This window comes from Salvelinus alpinus, chromosome 8 (genome assembly GCF_045679555.1).
Source record: "Salvelinus alpinus chromosome 8, SLU_Salpinus.1, whole genome shotgun sequence".
Lineage (NCBI taxonomy): Eukaryota > Metazoa > Chordata > Actinopteri > Salmoniformes > Salmonidae > Salvelinus > Salvelinus alpinus.
In genome coordinates, this window is record NC_092093.1 from 60,080,424 (window position 1) to 60,097,766 (window position 17,343).

Genomic DNA, 17,343 nt, shown 5'->3' on the forward strand with positions numbered 1-17,343 from the left:
GTGGAGAATTTACATTGAATTCCATTCTATTTTCAACATTCTTGAAGTTATGGAATTGGAATTGTAAATGTCTCAGTTAATGGAATTAATACACCTAGTATCATTTCAACTTGTATTTCTATATTTCCAGGATACTGTAGCTAGGCTATCTGAACAGTGACATGATCAGTCGGAAAGCCCGAGGGAGTTAAATTCGAATTGGAATTTGTGGAATTGTAAGGGATAATATTTAATTACGAGTTACATTCTTGGAATTTACCTAACATTAGAGTTGAGAAGTTGAATTATCTCTGAATTCAAAGACTGACCTGGAATTTGAATTGAATTAAATGGAATTTACAGGGAGAGAGAATTTAATTAGAATTGAATTTGTGGAATTAACCCAAACCCGGCTGAGTACATAAACTGGTTCTGAGGCACATCAGATTGATCCACACTTATAGGGCTGAGTACATAAACTGGTTCTGAGGCACATCAGATTGATCCACATCTATAGGGCTGAGTACATAAACTGGTTCTGAGACACATCAGATTGATCCACACCTATAGGGCTGAGTACATAAACTGGTTGTGAGGCACATCAGATTGATCCACACCTATAGGGCTGAGTACATAAACTGGTTCTGAGGCACATCAGATTGATCCACACCTATAGGGCTGAGTACATGAACTGGTTCTGAGGCACATCAGATTGATCCACACCTATAGGGCTGAGTACATAAACTGGTTCTGAGGCACATCAGATTGATCCACACCTATAGGGCTGAGAACATAAACTGGTTCTGAGACACATCAGATTGTTCCACACCTATAGGGCTGAGTACATAAACTGGTTCTGAGGCACATCAGATTGATCCACACCTATAGGGCTGAGTACATAAACTGGTTCTGAGACACATCAGATTGATCCACACCTATAGGGCTGAGTACATAAACTGGTTCTGAGGCACATCAGATTGATCCACATCTATAGGGCTGAGTACATAAACTGGTTCTGAGACACATCAGATTGATCCACACCTATAGGGCTGAGTACATAAACTGGTTCTGAGGCACATCAGATTGATCCACATCTATAGGGCTGAGTACATAAACTGGTTCTGAGACACATCAGATTGATCCACACCTATAGGGCTGAGTACATAAACTGGTTCTGAGGCACATCAGATTGATCCACATCTATAGGGCTGAGTACATAAACTGGTTCTGAGACACATCAGATTGATCCACACCTATAGGGCTGAGTACATAAACTGGTTCTGAGGCACATCAGATTGATCCACACCTATAGGGCTGAGTACATGCTCTTTAGTTAAAAAAAGAAAGAATAACAAGAGTAACACGTAAGGGTACTGACACGCTGGCGTTGGTGTGTGTGCATGCACACACGCACGCACGCACACACACACACTCACTCACTCACTCAAACCTGTGCAAAAACATTCAAGTTGAGACCCCTCAGTGAGATTTGATCATGCATGAAGCACAAGTGGGAAAAGTAAGTGGGAATAAAGAATGAGGGCCAAGAGTTGGCACATGCTCTCACACTCAATACACTATTTTTAAAGCCCAATTCAATTAACCTGCTTTCACCTGCATCTCACTACTTGCACTTACGGCAAATGCACAATTTTTTGTTGTTGGTAAAGCCGGCAGTCATCTATTCTCCAGTTTTGACAGAGCTAAGTAAACACCCAGAACTGGCAGGCCATGGCATACTCCATAAAGATAAAACAAAATATTATACTTATATTAGTATTACATTGAATACTCGTAAACAATGTTCCCTCTAAACTGCACGCTGAGATTTTCTTGTTAGCAGAGCACATTGAAGTAGAATACTATTGCATTGACAGGCACGACTTAAGTCCCATATTCTACACAGACCAGTGCACCATAACCAATCAGAGCTGCAGTAGGCCTATATGCAAATAGACCATTGCCATATATGGATCTGTGCCATTTACAAAACATGTACATTTCTAGACATCTTTGAAAAGCCAGTCTGGTTACAGGTAAAGAGCTTTTTTTGTCTTAAAGGGGCAGTATGGTATTTTGAGACGGTCTTGAATACACTAAGTAGACAATAGGCAGAGCATAGCATAATTTGTCTGATTCTCTGTAATAATGGTATGGGAATAATAATACATTTTATAAAGTGGTTTCTTGCATCAAACATTTTCAGTCACCTTGTCTGAAGGACGAGTGGATAAACAGGTTCATGTCAAGCCCTGCATGTTTTTTTCTCTCAAAAGTCTCATGGAATGTAGACCTACATTGAACACCACACATTGGCTGCTACTGTAGGCTGAATGATAAAACAGCTATTTCCATGTTAAAATGTTATGAGATGAGTTTTTCTCCATTGTTTTTATTGTAGGCCACTCTGGTAGATCTGCATTATGATCAAATAGACAAAATAGCCTACTTGGCCACTTTTAAAACTGTAACTTAAAGCGGGTACAGCCTCAGTGTTCACAGTAAAACTGTAACTTAAAGCGGGTACAGCCTCAATGTTCACAGTAAAACTAACTTAAAGCAGCTACAGCCTCAGTGTTCACAGTAAAACTGTAACTTAAAGCGGGTACAGCCTCAGTGTTCACAGTAAAACTGTAACTTAAAGCAGCTACAGCCTCAGTGTTCACAGTAAACGAGAGCCGGAAGTTGCACAGAATTTTCACAATATTCAAGTTTGCGCTCAGCAGACCTGACATTCGCTCAGTGGCCAAAAGAAAGTAGAGGGAACATTGCTTGTAAATGGATGGAACTGACCTCAACACTTAATGTTGTGTAGTAATAATAATAAGCTGTGTGTTATAGTCATGTTGACAGAACTCCTAGGTATTGGCACAAGATCACCTGGTACCATAGAAATAAAATACGATTTATAAATGTCTAATAAACATCTGAAGCGCTTGTGCAGTCAGTCTCTGAGATCACCGTCATAATCACAACCCTCCTCTTTTTTGCAAAGACAAAGGAACACAGCCATATACTGCAATGCTTAGAATAAACTGTGGCATACATAAGGATGGGAAAGGGCCAGGATACCCACTGTGTCCAGTATGGTTTCACAGCTGTGTTATAGACTTGGTCACTGATAGCTGAATGCACTTGGTCTGTCTTTAGATGGTCGTTAATGTATTTGTTGTGAGCATCCATTTTGAGCTATGAATATGAATGTGCTACTTGATTCTTTAAAATGTTTTATGTAGCTGACGATTGTTATTGGCAATCTCAGTGGCCATGTAGGTCAACTGTTATTCTTCAAGGTAACCAGGGAATCGCCTTTCCTGAAGCGGTTGAAAGGCAATGAAGTGAGCTGAAACCGTATGTGTTTCTCTTCACTGCAAAAGGTTGTTTTTTTACACTGAATGTTTTTACTTTAACAACTAGCCTAAATATCTCTGCAGATTTAGCCTGCATTCCATGGTGGTTCCTTCAAGGGAGCATTCTAATGTTGATGTTTAGGTAATGATGCAGTTCTTTCTTCAAATCAAATCAAGTTTATTTTATATAGCCCTTCGTACATCAGCTAATATCTCGAAGTGCTGTACAGAAACCCAGCCTAAAACCCCAAACAGCAAGCAATGCAGGTGTAGAAGCACGGTGGACAAGATATTGATCAAATGTAGCACATCCACAACTAACTAATCTATCCACCAAATCTATAGATACATCTACTCTCTCTAATTTAATCTTTGGCCTATTAGGACCAATTAGTTTATACAAGAAAGTATTTATTTAGCTGAAGGGATTGGGTTCAACTTCCCTTGAACCCAAAGATATACACTATTATTACACTCTTAATATGAAACCTCTTGCAAGGCAACAGATACACTGATTGGTTTGGGATTTGAATTTCAATGCACTAAGCATGTACAAGAAGAATCCCTACAGACAATCACAACAGAATAACATTTCCCTGCTCTATCCCAAGACATTTCACAGATATAAACTGAGCGTACAAAACATTAAGAACACCTGCTCTTTCCAATGACATAGACTGACCAGGTAAATCCATGTGAAAGCTATGATCCCTTATTGATGTCACTTGTTAATTCCACTTCAATCAGTGTAGATGAGACAGGTTAAAGAAGGATTTTTAACCCTTGAGACAATTGAGACATGGATTGTGTATGTGTGCCATTCAGAGGGTGAATGGGAAAGAAGAAATATTGAAGTGCCTTTGAATGGCGTACGGTAGTAAGTGCCAGGCTCACCGGTTTGTGTCAAGAACTATAACGCTGCTGGGTTTCACACTCAACAGTTTCCCCATGTGTATCAAGAATGGTCCACCACCCAGAGGACATCCATCCAACTTGACACAACTGTGGGAAGCAGTGGAGTCAACATGGGCCAGCATCCCTGTGGAATGCTTTTGAAGCCTTCCACGAAAAAGGGGCCGGGTGCAACTCAATATTAGAAAGGTGTCCTTAATGTTTTGTGCACTATTGTTGGATCTAAATGTTGTTCATTGTTTTTTAATCTAATTCAACTCTTAAGACATTTCCGGAAGTAGATGCTCATCTAAATCTCCTTGTATTTATTGTGTTCTTTTGGCAATTCTTATGTTGCCTACTTTTAGAACCATGACTGACTAATAATTGTGTGCTGCCATCTTGTGGCAAATGCTGCACCTTGCTTGCACAGATTTTTCATTCCATTGCGACAGTTATAGAGTACGATCTACATACCGAAAACAACTTAATGTGATCAATGACTAACACAAAGACATATCAACATAAACAATAAATGAATATGAGAACGGACTCGTAGCAATAACACGTTTATCTATCTGAAATCACTGCATGTCTCTCATCCTGTCGAAGGAAAGCGGTGTGAACTTGTACCCAGATCCTTTGTAGAACTTGTTTTGGAATTCAACCCTGTAAAAGACAAATGAGACAGAAAAACATAACCTTTGGAAATATCACTCAAGTGTAATTCACTTGTTATATTCTTTACATCATTGCTGCTTCAGTTGTGTCAATAAGCTGAAGGTCTGTACGTGGATGAAGTGCTGCAGAATCCAAAGGCTATATCAGGTGTGTATGTGTGATTGTGCGCATTTGCGCTTGGAGATGCATGTGTGTTTGTATCGCTTGTCCCTACCAGTGCAGCCGTAGGGCGTGGAGGAAGGCAGAGAGACCCTCCATGACCAGGAGAATGGTGACTGTGAGGACAGTGAAGGCAGCAAAGGTCACTGCCAGCAGAACAGAACCCATCCCCGAGGTGACCCTCAGAGCCACCTGCAGAACCATCTTCCACAGCACCTCAGACAGCTCTACACAGACAACATACACAGGAACATAGAATACAGTTAAATGAATTTGAACATAACAGGTGATGGCAGGTAGCCTAGCAGTTTGGAGCGTTGGGCCAGTAACCGAAAGGTCACTGGTTTGAATCCCAGAACCGATTAGTTGAATAGCCTGTTAATGGCCCTTGAGCATGGCACTTAAGAGCATCTGCTGAATGACTTAAATGTAACTACTTATTTATTTATTTTAAATCCTGGAATGATTGCTATTGAAGTTTACTCTATACACCATCTTATGTCATCCTTTTCACTATGGGGATCAGAAAGTCGAGCGGAGGCAAGGTCATAGCCATAACAGCCACATGGATATAGCTTTTATTGTGTTGTGCAGAATAATACACTACCAGCATGAGCTAGACTGAGAGCCCACAGGCGGAGGTAGGAGGCTGTGTTGGAGATGCAGCCCAGGCAGTACTCGATGGTGTGGATGCCCTGGTACACGAAAATGTCAGCCATACTGACCTGCAATGAGAAAAGGCTTTTTTCACACCAAACAAAAGTGAAAGACAAAACAGTAGAGATAAAAACCTGGTAAAAATAGTGTGCAGGTGAGGTTGGAAGCCTACAAGTGCTGATATGAAAACCACACCACAAATATAAGTACAAAAACAAACGTTTCTTGAAATTAGTTAAACAGCATATTAATTATACATAATGTAGTCAGTATACAAGAAACACTGTGCGCGTGTGTGTGTGTGTGTGTGTGTGTGTGTGTGTGTGTGTGTGTGTGTGTGTGTGTGTGTGAGAGAGAGAGTGAGACAGTGAGAGAGTTAGGCTACAGAGGGGATTATTGGGTAGTTTGGTTCATCAGGCTGATCCCCTTTCTTTGCTTGAGTATGGTACCTCTGTATCTGATAGAGAATTGACTATTGGAGATGTAGCAGTAGGGAAGGTGAAGGTTATCGCAGTGTCTTGTGTTATATAGATGGATTTCAGAATGAACCTGGAATAATCCATTGAAAGGTAAACTGTCTGGAAGGTATGAGTAGTTGTAGATGAAAGTTAATAACTGGTGTACATTAATGTTGTAAATAGACACGATATCGAGTTTATTTAACAAAGGTGCAGATGGAGCCAGGAATCTAGAGGAGGCGGCTAGTCTTGCACATGTATTTTGCATGATGAGTAATTTGTCTGGGTAGGAGGCATATGTACTGGCCTAATATTACAGGAAATGAGATATGGGTAAATTAAGCTATAGTATAGAGTTAGGAAGCAAGCCTGATTAACCAAACCACTAATCTTTCTGATGATACCTACAGTTTTCATCACTTTGCTGCAGACAAATTGAATATGATCTTTCCAGGATACCTTTTCATCACTTAGAACTCCAGTGGATGTGACTTGCTCCATTTCGTTCCCACCAATTGAGATTCTGGTTCTTTTTTTATTTATTTTTTACAATATTTCTTATTATTGCTATTTAATACAATAAAGTTATATTTTTAACATTTAATGGCATTTGCAAAACACATAGCTATGATAAATTACAGAACATATTTTCTGACCATGTATATTTATTTCTAGACACTTGTTTTAGAAGTGACTTACCTTCTCTTTCCTGCTATCTGAAGCCTCTTGGTTGGAGATCCCAGAAACCTGCATGGGAAGCTTGTTTGTTGAGGGCTTCTGTTGGAATCATTATTATATTAATTTTCATAAAAACATGTATTTTAATGGCAGTTATATAGGCAAGAACAGTCACTTACAGAGTACACATTGATATAAAAAAAAACAGCCTTGTCAATCCAATACTTTTGATCACAAACGTCTACTTATAAAATGCATTATTCTAATCTAGTTGACTTACCAGCTTTGATAGCTTGTGTTTTCTATACAAGAGCAGGGGCTTGGCAAACAGTAGCCAAGGCACCATAAGCACAGCAACAACCACCAGAAATATTTGCACAGGTCTCTGTATAATAAAATGTTTAAAAATGAGAAAATTACAGTTTTTGCTTAGAACTTAATGCATAGCCAGGTTTATGTTGCGTCTGGGCATCTATTATTTTTTTGTGTCCAAATGCATACGTTAAATTGAAACAATTTCTGTGATTTCCTTGGATGAAAAACATGATTACATTATGTCACTTAGCAGAGTATTCTATCCAAAGGTCTTAAAGCACAGTGAGTGCATACATTTGAGTATGTATATGTGTTCCAATCTGGGAAATGAACCGGCAAATTATATTTTAAGAACCCATGACATTTTAGGTTGAAGAAACCCATTGTACCTGTGTTCTGTAAAGTACAGTGCCCTCAGAGCTGTAGTCAAAGAGTATCATGTTGATGAAGAGGAGCAGGATGCTAGGAGCAGATTCAGACTTCATCACTACACACCACTTGTAGAGGATGAGGAAGATCAGGTATCCAAACAGAGAGAGCATGAAAATCACCTCTGGAATGAACTGCAACGCAACATCCTTTAAGTTTCTGAAGAATCTGCAATGAAACGATACAGTTGGAGGCAATCAGTTGGCACTACATTTTAAGTGACAGTGTACTGGTTTATCATAAACAGTGCTGTACAGTGTTTTTGTAAGTACTGTAGTTCTCCTGGCAAAAATACATGTACTTTTCTTTATTACCCTGTTACTCTTACATGAAATTATCACAGTGATATTCCTGCCTCTGTGTTAGTATTAAGGGCTTGCCAAACAGGAATCGGCGACAGAGTTTCCTATTCACTTTCAAAGGAGCTAGGCGGGGGGTGGAATTATATCCAGGAGGAGTAGTCGGCGGTGCTCGTGAAAGCCACCTGGCGGAGGCGGAGAAAATAGGAATCTGCTCTATTTTGGCGAACTTGGGGAGTTTCGCTTCCTGTCTGGGAAGCACTTTACTTACATGTAGTTCACCAGACTCAGAGTGACTCCAAAGAGCATGTGGGCCACTCCCATGATAACAGACATCTTCATCTTGTAAGAGTTCAGGAACGACAGCTTATTCGATGCAATATTCCAAATCTGTATCAGACATCAGTTTGAAATAGAAAAAGTTGGATCAGGTTACATTGTATATAAGATCATCTTTAATTAAAAAAGTTAAGTAACTGCATCCCAGCTGGTTAATAACTTAATACTCAAGCATTTATAATACAAAATGCACGAAAGAAACAAAACCCAGAATAAAATACACTGAAGGAAAGCCCACCTTACTGAGTAGCAGAGAAAAGCACTTTTCATGACATGATATGAACAGTAACACAATGCTGTTCACTTTTTTTCACAACTGCAAATAGAGATCAATATATTTGACACTTCGCCCTTAAATCTATGTGGGGTTAGAAGAGTTTGCACACACTAACCGGGTCAACACCAAATGGGTAGGGATTGCCAGAGTAGACTCCAGACACCAGGGGGTCCAGATGAAGATGGCCTGAGTCATGCAACGTGTCATTACTGGGGAGAAAGAACAAAACAAACAATTTACATTGTTATTCCAACTCATTTGTTACAATACTATTACAGCTTTAATAAAGGAGGAAACTCACGTCCACGGGCCGTGTGGATGGAACATGGGTCGGACGCTCCACGAGGATCCAAAGACGTTGAAGGACTTGGAGAAGCAGTCGTTGTAGATGAGGCCAGTGTATATGGAGAAGAGGCCCATCAGGAATATAATGTAGCGTCCATCCACCAGCATGTCAATCAGCTGCAGGGACGAGTAACTAACGTTACAGTCAAAACAATGCACCGCATTGTCTTTCAATGTTAGTGTAGTTGTAACACCCTCATTAAAAAAAAAAAAAAAATGTTTCCACTAACATTTTGTACAACATCACATTTACAGCTTCAAAAGTTGACTTTTCACTAGTGGCACTTAAACAACACAATTGACTTGACATATACTATTCATCCTCAGGGCTCAGACCATCCTCTGACAGAGTGCTTTTCATACCTCATTCTTCAGCTTCCTGAAGTGTTCTTGGTGTAGGATCAGCCATAAAGCGAGCAGAGTCATGACGAGACCGTGACCACAGTCTCCAAACATGACCGCAAACAGGAAGGGGAAGGTCACCATGGTGTATGGAGCTGAAAAGATATCACATTCGAACAGGATTTCAATAGTTGTGATCTCTGCCAAAACGACTTGAGGGACTTCTCTTATTCTTTACAATATTACCAACAGCTAAAAAAGGAAACAAACAAAGGCTAATCAGATCTGGGTCAGTCACATTATGTCATTAAGGGATCCTGAGTGGCGCAGCGGTCTAAGGCACTGCATTACAGTGCTAGAGGCATCACTACAGATCGGGTTCAATCCCAAGCTGTATCACAACCGGCCGTGATCGGGAGTCCCATAGGGCGGCGCACAATTCGCCCAGCGTCGACCGGGTTAGTGGAGGGTTTGGCCTGGGTAGGCCGTCATTGTAAATAAGAATTTGTTCTTAACTGACTTGCCTAATTTAAAAAAAAAAGTCAAATACTTCTAAATACACACGTAGGATCTTAAATTTGAACCAGTTTGCTACAGCAGGAAAATAATCCTGCAGCAACAGGAAATGTGGATTGTAACGAATGAAAATGTTTGTAGAGGTAGATACATTTTTCATGAAGGAAAATCAAGTCTGAAATTTCAATGTGGAAATTACAAACTTCAGAAGCCTTTTAATCCTCAAATACACTACAAGTTTTACAGTTCCTGCATTGCGGGAATGTTCTCCTGCAACAGGGTGATCAAATGGAAGTCCCCAAAGTGCACACTCCAATGTAAATCAAGCGCACACAGGAGATGTGGTGTTGTTACCTGGGTTTATTTCCTGATAGTTGCCGACCCCATAGGCATCAATGATGCTCTGGAAACCTGAGGTAAAGGAGTTAACCCTGTTGAATGTTGGGGGTGTCTGCTGGGTTTGGATTCTGTTCACGACGGGGCTAAGACTGGAGCCGCTCTGCTCCTAATGTTAAAAGAGCACCAACACACAGAAAGATAAACACACACAGTTCATTTTAAAAAATCTGCATGTACACCCTGAATGCTGAGTCATTTAAGCAAGTTTGGGAGACTTACTGATCCATGTATCAGTGCAGTGTGCACAGAGTTTAGGTCAGACACTGGACACCAAATCTCAGCAACAATCAGCTTCTGTGTGATGTCTATGTTACACAGGTTCAATGTGTAATAGATGGCCTTCATCTTCTTTACTTTAGTGGTCCACTCCTGGAGGTTGGCTGCTGCTGCAGTCAGGACAGTCGCACGGAACTCCTCTGTCCTCTTCAGGACCTGACAGAAGATTAATGACCAGAAAGAAAGAAAAGTGTTTTGTTTTCTTCCATCCCTCTAACCTCTTATTTAAAATATTGTTCTACTTCCATCTGTGACATTACATTAGGACTAATTAAAGCAGGATAGAGAAAGTCCTGACATATTACTGACATTTAATGTACAGTTGAAGTCGAAAGTTTACATACACCTTATCCAAATACATTTAAACTCAGTTTTTCCACAATTCCTGACATTTAATCCGAGTAAAAATTCCCTGTCTTAGGTCAGTTAGGATCACCACTTTATTTTAAGAATGTGAAATGTCAGAACAATAGTAGAGAGAATTATTTATTTCAGCTTTATTTCTTTCATCACATTCCCAGTGGAAGTTTACATACACTCAATTAGTACTTGGTAGCTTGGCCTTTAAATAGTTTAACTTGGGTCAAACGTTTCGGGTAGCCTTCCACAATAAGTTGGGTTAATTTTGGCACATTCCTCCGGACAGAGCTGGTGTAACTGAGTCAAGTTTGTAGGCCTCCTTGCTCGCACAAGTTTTTTCAGTTCTGCCCACAAATTTTCCATAGGATTGAGGTCAGGGCTTTGTGATGGCCACTCCAATACCTTGACTTTGTTTCCCTTAAGCCATTTTGCCACAACTTTGGAAGTATGCTTGGGGTCATTGTCCATTTGGAAGACCCATTTGCGACCAAGCTTTAACTTCCTGACTGATGCCTTGAGATGTTGCTTCAATATATCCTCATAATTTTCCTCTCTCATGATGCCATCTATTTTGTGAAGTGCACCTGTCCCTCCTGCAGAAAAGCACCCCCACAACATGATGCTGCCACGCCCGTGCTTCACAGTTGGGATGGGGTTCTTCAGCTCACAAGCCTCCCCCTTTTTCCTCCAAACATAACGATGGTCATTATGGCCAAACAGTTCTATTTTTGTTTCATCAGACCAGTGGACATTTCTCCAAAAAGTATGATCGTTGTCCCCATGTGCAGTTGCAAACTGTAGTCTGGCTTTTTTATGGCAGTTTTGGAGCAGTGGCTTCTTCCTTGCTGAGCGGCCTTTCAGGTTATGTCGATATAGGGCTTGTTTTACTGTGGATATAGATACTTTTGTACCCGTTTCCTCCAGCATCTTCACAAGGTACTTGCTGTTGTTCTAGGATTGATTTGCACTTTTCGCACCAAAGTACGTTAATCTCTAGGAGACAGAACTTTTGACGGCTGCGTGGTCCCATGGTGTTTATACTTGCATACTATTGTTTGTACAGATGAACGTGGTACATTCAGGCGTTTAGAAATTGCTCTCAAGGATGAACCAGACTTGTGGAGGTCTACAATTCTTTTCTGAGGTCTTGGTTTGATTTTCCCATGATGTCAAGCAAAGAGACACTGAGTTTGAAGGTAGGCCTTGAAATACATCCACAGGTACACTTCCAATTGACTCAAATGATGTCAATTAGCTTATTAGAAGCTTCTAAAGCCATGACGTCATTTTCTGGATTTTTCCAAGCTGTTCAAAGGCACAGTGAGCTTAGTGTATGTAAACTCCTGACCCACTGGAATTGTGATACTGTGAATTTTAAGTGAAATAATCTGTCTGTAAACAAATGTTGGAAACATTACTTGTGTCATGCACAAAGTAGATGTCCTAACCGACTTGCCAAAACTATAGTTTGTTAACAAGAAATTTGTGGAGTGGTTGAAAAGCGAGTTTTAATGACTCCAACCTAAGTGCATGTAAACTTCCCACTTCAACTGTATGTATTCGCATGCATACCTTTATTTAACTAGGCAAGTCAGTTAAGAACACATTTTTATTTACAATGATGGCCTACCCCGGCCAAACCCTAACCCGGACGACGCTGGGCCAATTGTGTGCTGCCCTATGGTACTCCCAATCACGGCCGGTTGTGATACAGCCTGGAATCGAACCAGGGTCTGTAGTGATGCCTTAGACCGCTGTGCCGCTCGGGAGCAGCTTCATTGTCAAAGGATTCTATAATGAACTTTTACCAATCGAAGGTCTTCGATGCGTGTGTTGGCGTTTGTTCTCATTTCCTTTCTTGCGTACGCATTGTTGGGACATGGATACATGCTGGCATGAAACCTGAAGTAGAACATAATATTAATATTTTTTGCTAATTTACTTATTTTCAAGGCTTTTGACATACTCAAGGGATCTTTTCACTCACCCATCACAAAGCTTTCTGATCTTTCCTCTGATCTGGTCTCCTTGGACAAATACTACGAACACATCCTTCTTCACTGGATCCTCCTGTGAGCATAAAACAATGTTTGTTTACTTAACACGCATCTGCAATTATAAGCTAATGAACAACCTTTTTGTTTAATGGTTGTTTGCCTTTAAATAGAGGAGATCCTTATGTTTGAACATGTGCTTTATAGTGAACCATTTCCTTACAGCCATGTTCTCCTCCTCATGGGGCTTGATTTCAGCATGGCGGAGGACAAAGTTTCCATGAAACAGTCGCCACAGGATCTTTTCGAAGGCAGGGAAACGTTCATGCTTGATTACTCCTGCAACAAACCTGCCATGGGGATAGAAAAGGAAGGCATCAAATACTTTACTTGGTTATCTGATGTCTCTACAACCTGATAGCAACCTGAAAAAAAAGTAGGGTGGTGGCCCCTACTTTAAACCAATTCCAGTGTTGTTTTGTGGTTAGCCTAACTAGTAACATTAGGCTAATAATTCACCCAAGTTTCAGGGGTCCGTTGGTGCTGGTGTAACTGGTGCGTCGGCTTGTCACCCTGGAAGAGTACACCGAGTCTTCAGAAGGAAGCTCAGAGATGGAAAGCTGGGACTCAGCCTATAGGCACAACATGAGAAGAAACAGGACTGTTTATGCTATCATTCTTTATAACATTCTTCTTTCCATCCCAGTATTTGTTAGGAGGACATAAGTCAAATGCAGTCAGTCATTTACCTCCTCAAAAAAGTCATCAGTCATCTGCAGGAGATGGTTGATCTCCATTAGTTGAGTGAAGTTCTGCCTGAGGGTGTCTCGGTTTGAGTTGATCTCCTTCAGCTCCTGCTCCAGTTTATCAAAGCTAGACTGTAACATACATGGAGAAAAAGGGGATCCCAACATGAGTTTATTGTATTAAACGGTAGTCATTGGACTAACTTGGTATAAACCAGTTACATTAACATAACTAGCCTACTGGGTTTGCTGCACTCATTATGTCTAGGGGTCTTAGGCCTAGCTACATGGTCTGTAACTTGATTAGATATGTTTAATAAATATGAGACATAAGCATATGCGACCAGGTGGTCAGAGCCTGTGCCCAGAAGACAGTCACCTTACCTGAGGTCCAGGGCCAGCTCAGCCATGACTCCCATTGTCAGCCAGTCCAAGCAGATTAGTATCCATTCAAAGTGGTGACCCAAAGTAAATATATACAAAAAAAAAACTACAAAGAGGCATGCCTAAACTAAAGAGGTGAACCAACACAAAACAACTCCAAACAAGCCGAGAGGCCTCTCGTCACGCATTGCCAATCAAACCTGATTGGCACCACCTGTAGTGCTTATCAAGGCTTCCTGGTAGAGCACAGACCGTGACCTGGTTGCTGCTGCCACCTGGGGATGAAGTGTGGAAGTGCATCCTGGTAGTGTGTTTGTCTATGTCCTAACACTAACCTTCCTCCCATATCATAACACGAATTAAGCTAGACTTTAACATACATGGAGAAAGGGGGATTGCAAAATGAGTTCATTGTATTAAATGGTTGTCATTGGCCTAACTTGGTATAAACAAGTTACATCAAACTAATGATGACACAGCTGGGAAAGAATCCGACCAACTATGAGAGCAAGCATCTTACCTCTAAATCCAGAACATCTCGTGGAAAAGGTATTGTCTCACTGGTAAAGTCTGCTGGGATGGGGATGTTTGATTTGACAACCTCATTTTCCAAGAACCCTAGTAGAAATGAGCCCAATGTTTAGAGAGGGGATTTTCTAGGTATTTATTTAGAAGGGGCATTTGTCCAGACTCCTATTTTAAATCTTCCTTTAAAAACCACATACTTACGAAGAATTCTCTCCATCTCCTCACATTTCTTCACCTCCTTCACAAATCTGCGCTGAAAGGCGACTGTTCCAGGATTTAGCTAAAACATATGAAAATATATACTTAAATTGGTTGACATGTGTTAGGTGTTAGTAGCCTCGGTTGCAGTTCACATAATGACTTCAGTGTAAACTATTTTCTCATATTCTGTGTGAAGTGTTTACCTTCAATAGAAAACAAAAACTCACACTGAACTAAGTACTGTAACCAAACTGAATTGCTCTGGGTTGAAGTTCTCATCTACAGATCTAAACTCAGCTTCCCCTCCCACCACATAAATTAACAATCGCGTTTTAATACGATCAGTTATGTAATTGCATTAAAGTAAGTATGCGTAAAAGTAACCGTTTGTTTTTGCATGGTGAATGTGTAATTGTTGGTTTGTGCACAAACATAATGAAATATTTTTGGGAAGGTTCTTTACAGGCAAAATATATTAACCTTAATGTGAGAGGGGAATCAATAGACCTACACATGTAAAACACAGTATCTCCACGTTTCACATGTTATTTGTCATTAGAACGCACAAGAATTTGGATAGGTTCAACTTTTTCCTTTAATGACTCTATATTATGTCAACTTACAGTGTTAATGACTCTATATTATTTCAACTTACAGTGTTAATGACTCTATATTATTTCAACTTACAGTGTTAATGACTCTATATTATTTCAACTTACAGTGTTAATGACTCTATATTATATCAACTTACAGTGTTAATGACTCTATATTATTTCAACTTACAGTGTTAATGACTCTATATTATTTCAACTTACAGTGTTAATGACTCTATATTATTTCAACTTAGTGTTAATGACTCTATATTATTTCAACTTACAGTGTTAATGACTCTATATTATATCAACTTACAGTGTTAATGACTCTATATTATTTCAACTTACAGTGTTAATGACTCTATATTATTTCAACTTACAGTGTTAATGACTCTATATTATTTCAACTTAGTGTTAATGACTCTATATTATTTCAACTTACAGTGTTAATGACTCTATATTATTTCAACTTACAGTGTTAATGACTCTATATTATGTCAACTTACAGTGTTAATGACTCTATATTATGTCAACTTATAGTGTTAATGACTCTATATTATTTCAACTTACAGTGTTAATGACTCTATATTATTTCAACTTACAGTGTTAATGACTCTATATTATGTCAACTTACAGTGTTAATGACTCTATATTATTTCAACTTACAGTGTTAATGACTCTATATTATTTCAACTTACAGTGTTAATGACTCTATATTATTTCAACTTACAGTGTTAATGACTCTATATTATGTCAACTTACAGTGTTAATGACTCTATATTATTTCAACTTACAGTGTTAATGACTCTATATTATTTCAACTTACAGTGTTAATGACTCTATATTATTTCAACTTACAGTGTTAATGACTCTATATTATATCAACTTACAGTGTTAATGACTCTATATTATTTCAACTTACAGTGTTAATGACTCTATATTATTTCAACTTACAGTGTTAATGACTCTATATTATTTCAACTTAGTTTTAATGACTCTATATTATGTCAACTTATAGTGTTAATGACTCTATATTATTTCAACTTACAGTGTTAATGACTCTATATTATTTCAACTTACAGTGTTAATGACTCTATATTATGTCAACTTACAGTGTTAATGACTCTATATTATTTCAACTTACAGTGTTAATGACTCTATATTATTTCAACTTACAGTGTTAATGACTCTATATTATTTCAACTTACAGTGTTAATGACTCTATATTATGTCAACTTACAGTGTTAATGACTCTATATTATTTCAACTTACAGTGTTAATGACTCTATATTATTTCAACTTACAGTGTTAATGACTCTATATTATGTTAACTTACAGTGTTAATGACTCTATATTATGTCAACTTACAGTGTTAATGACTCTATATTATTTCAACTTACAGTGTTAATGACTCTATATTATTTCAACTTACAGTGTTAATGACTCTATATTATTTCAACTTACAGTGTTAATGACTCTATATTATTTCAACTTACAGTGTTAATGATTCTATATTATTTCAACTTACAGTGTTAATGACTCTATATTATTTCAACTTACAGTGTTAATGACTCTATATTATGTCAACTTACAGTGTTAATGACTCTATATTATTTCAACTTACAGTGTTAATGACTCTATATTATTTCAACTTACAGTGTTAATGACTCTATATTATTTCAACTTACAGTGTTAATGACTCTATATTATATCAACTTACAGTGTTTATGACTCTATATTATTTCAACTTACAGTGTTAATGACTCTATATTATTTCAACTTACAGTGTTAATGACTCTATATTATTTCAACTTAGTGTTAATGACTCTATATTATTTCAACTTACAGTGTTAATGACTCTATATTATATCAACTTACAGTGTTAATGACTCTATATTATTTCAACTTACAGTGTTAATGACTCTATATTATTTCAACTTACAGTGTTAATGACTCTATATTATTTCAACTTAGTGTTAATGACTCTATATTATTTCAACTTACAGTGTTAATGACTCTATATTATTTCAACTTACAGTGTTAATGACTCTATATTATGTCAACTTACAGTGTTAATGACTCTATATTATTTCAACTTACCGTGTTAATGACTCTATATTATTTCAACTTACAGTGTTAATGACTCT

General features: G+C 38.6%; 1 protein-coding gene across 1 annotated transcript; it reads right to left on the bottom strand.

Moving 5' to 3' along the window:
* Positions 1-4,773: 4,773 nt before the first annotated feature.
* Positions 4,774-14,079, bottom strand: LOC139583380 (V-type proton ATPase 116 kDa subunit a 4). The gene is made up of 18 exons (XM_071414399.1): positions 13,875-14,079; positions 13,494-13,622; positions 13,264-13,376; positions 12,968-13,094; positions 12,738-12,820; positions 12,559-12,652; positions 10,334-10,546; positions 10,070-10,220; positions 9,221-9,354; positions 8,814-8,974; positions 8,628-8,721; positions 8,168-8,286; positions 7,558-7,765; positions 7,134-7,238; positions 6,875-6,952; positions 5,668-5,785; positions 5,116-5,287; positions 4,774-4,889 (listed from the first exon to the last, which is right to left on the bottom strand). The coding sequence occupies exons 2-18, from the start codon at positions 13,539-13,541 to the stop codon at positions 4,805-4,807; spliced, it is 2,103 nt and encodes a 700-aa protein (XP_071270500.1). The 5' UTR covers positions 13,542-13,622; positions 13,875-14,079; the 3' UTR covers positions 4,774-4,804.
* Positions 14,080-17,343: the final 3,264 nt, after the last annotated feature.